Genomic DNA, 3,152 nt, shown 5'->3' with positions numbered 1-3,152 from the left:
AAAGAGTATTCATTACCTTTTTGAAAAACATTTTCTTTGGATACCAAATTAGGCACCAGATACAGAGGTTTTCCTTGTTTTGGCTAGATTTAAGCTATAGGAATAAAAGGACTTTTAGTCATGAGCACAGGTTTAGTATTGATTTATCCTTTGAAAGCACTTTGCTTTGTATATGCAGTGCAGAGCTGGAATCATTACTAGAAATCCAGTACTTCCTTTATCACTACCTATCCTACAGACCCACATTTTTAAAAAACAATAAAAATAGCCAGATAAGAGGCTACTATGTTACATTTTAAGGAGAATCATACAGGAAAAACAAACAAGAATCTGCTAAGGACATATTGACTATAGATTGTTTGAAAAACTTAACTATCCCCAAAGGCATTTTCTTTTCTTTGTTTTTCAGATATCCTTCTCTGTTTTTGTTTTTAGAATAAGATTTACAAATTCCTGTTAAAATAATTTCAAAACAAATCTTGCACTGTTATTGAATTATGTGTTCCTGTACAATTTAAACCATACAACTAAATAGCTAAAATGATTATTTCAGTGCATTTTTAAGAGTTCTTTCCCACAAGGTTACAGATTACTTAACCAAGAATGCTATTAAACCTCAATTTTACATCAAGCTAAACCATTTTACAGGGTCACACAGCATACTTGGCTTCCAACACCAGCCCTGCAGCAATAAGGCATATAACTAAGAATATTAATTAAGCAGAGAAGAAAGCTTTAAAAGCAAAATTATATTAACTGGAAGGATTACAGATGTATCAGATGAACCAACTCTCACTGGAAAAGTTGAGTATACATACAGTTCATTAATTGTACAAGGCTCACACCAGGAATCACAATAAGATCCATAACCTAAATATCAAAACAAGAATGCCTGCACTTCAGTTTAGTTCACATCTTTTGATTATCCTGCTTAATTTGCATATAAAATACACAGTGGCTTTATATACCCTGTGTATAACACAGTAAATGTTCAACAACCTTTTCCGTGTTTCATTAAACACTTGTTATGTTTTACTAAATTCTATGGGTACAATTTCTTAAAATACATTCAAATATGAAATTGCTGCTGTTTTTGCCAAAATATTTTTATTATGAAAACTACAAGCTTCTAGTAGTTTACCAGCATTCAATTAAAGGTATTAGTGGTGAAAGAGAGAAACCAGAATTAGTCTTAGAAAGCTGAAACAGTGAAAAATCTGAATAGGCTATGTTTTCCTTCAGAGACAATGTGAGATGATTTCCAATATTGGCTATTTCAGCAAGCAGAAGATAAAAATGTAGTCATCCTTGTGCTGATCCCATATTTAAAAAGTGAATTTGTTCATTCTGAACACCCTAAGCAGTTGAACACCCTGACAGTTAAAATAGGTTCTTATGAATTTTTCTATGTTTGTTGAGATGTTAATAATTATGCAGATTTAATGCATCGAGGATTCATTCTGAAGCCCACGGCTATATTAACTTCTATTTATTTTTTAACATATGTACTCCTGTTGAAAGGCTGGTGAATATATTTCCATAGCAATTGCGCCATAATTAACAGAATGAACCTTATTCATATATACTATACATAAATAGCTATAAAATACTTCCACACCTGCCAACAAGATAAATACAGGATTCTCCAAGTACCATATCAGGTAGACAAAATGATTTAATTGTATAAGTACAGTATAAAAAAATAATCCATGCAAATATGCTGAAAGCTTAGTGTTGCTAAAGTACATTCTCAAACTCATGAATTTAAGGCTGCAGTTCTTCAAAGGATATTAGGGACAGAGTTTTCGTATCCTTTCTTATCAAATGTCTACTGTAGGTGAGTATTCACCATTAATAAACAAACGTTAAAGTGAAGAGTTTTATTAATTCCTGTTGAAAAGGAACAAGATAAAAGCAGCAAGTATTCTTGAGTTTGCCAATAAAAGTAGGCTGTTGTAATTTTTTCTTTCCCACAACGTTACCTGATCGTGGCTTGAGGCCAAATGGAGCTGTTTTGTTTGTAGTAGGAGATACAAGCGGAGTGCTGTCCCTAACCTGTGTTTCAATAAGACAGATAAGAAAAAGTGATGTATACCATACCTTAGCGCTGCTGTTTAAATACAAATTAACAATAACAGTTTTAGGGAAAAAATTGTTGTTTCATAGTTATAGGCTCAAATTCTATAAATCAAATTCACTCCTAATTCCATAAAATCTCTTGTTGACCGCAAGTGGTTTCTGACAAAAGACCATAGGATTTACTCTTATTCTAACTACTTCTGATTATTTCTCAATTTTCTATCACAGCATCTCTCTGTTATTATTGCATAAACATTTTACATGTACAATAATTCATAACTACAGTGAAGACAAGGTTCCTTGGGTGAATCTGATATCTTTTATTAGACCAACCCAAATAGTTGGAGAATAGTTATTAAGCAAGCTTTTGGGTTCAAAAACCCTTCGTCAGGCTAAGGAAGTTTCAGCAGTTGGTGTGTGCTCTTCCTGGATGGAATGAAAAGTAAAGAAGCCAGTGGCTGGGCTGGTATGCATACAAGACAGGTAGTCAGTGAAAATGTAGATTGAGGAGTCAATGGGTGAGAAACAGGCTTCGGGTGGGGGGGGGCAGAGAAGAGAGAGAAGGGGGATGTAAGTGGAGAGCTACCTGGGGAGTCAGATGTCAGGCAGGTTATAATGTGTCATAAATCCAATGTCTATATTTTTATATATCTATTTTATTTACTAAAATGGCTCCACAGTATGCCAACCTTTTTATGAGCCACCTGGAAGAAGACTTCCTCAAGAACTGCACCATCAAACTCTTGCTATACTTAAGATATATCGATGACATCTTCATCATTTGGACTGAAAACCTACAACCTGTGATTGAGTACCCATCAGAAATTCAACAATCACCATCCCTCCATCCAACAATCACCATCCCTCCATCCAAGTGAGGTGGTGCAGGCTCCCACCCTGGGGGTTTTTAAGAGGAGGTTAGATGACCATCTTGCTGGGGTCGTTTGACCCCCAGTACTCTTTCCTACCATGGCAGGGGGTTGGACTAGATGATCTGCCCAGGTCCCTTCTGACCCTAGAAACTACGAAACTTTCTCTAGAATACTCCAGCACCAACATCTCCTTTTTAGACA

The 3,152-nt window shown here is 35.2% G+C and overlaps 1 protein-coding gene across 1 annotated transcript in view; it reads right to left on the bottom strand.

Moving 5' to 3' along the window:
* Window positions 1-3,152, bottom strand: part of LRCH1 (leucine rich repeats and calponin homology domain containing 1) — a 125,321-nt gene that overhangs the window by 49,446 nt on the left and 72,723 nt on the right. Inside the window, exon 15 of the mRNA XM_025193891.1 lies at window positions 1,983-2,055. Within this exon, the coding sequence (XP_025049676.1) occupies window positions 1,983-2,055 (73 nt within the window). The remainder of the gene's footprint in view (window positions 1-1,982; window positions 2,056-3,152) is intronic.

The sequence above is a fragment of the Alligator sinensis genome, unplaced genomic scaffold (assembly GCF_000455745.1).
Source record: "Alligator sinensis unplaced genomic scaffold, ASM45574v1 scaffold110_1, whole genome shotgun sequence".
Taxonomy (NCBI): Eukaryota; Metazoa; Chordata; order Crocodylia; family Alligatoridae; genus Alligator; species Alligator sinensis.
Note: the sequence above shows the minus strand (reverse complement) of the source record. Positions and strands in the feature narration are given on the sequence as shown.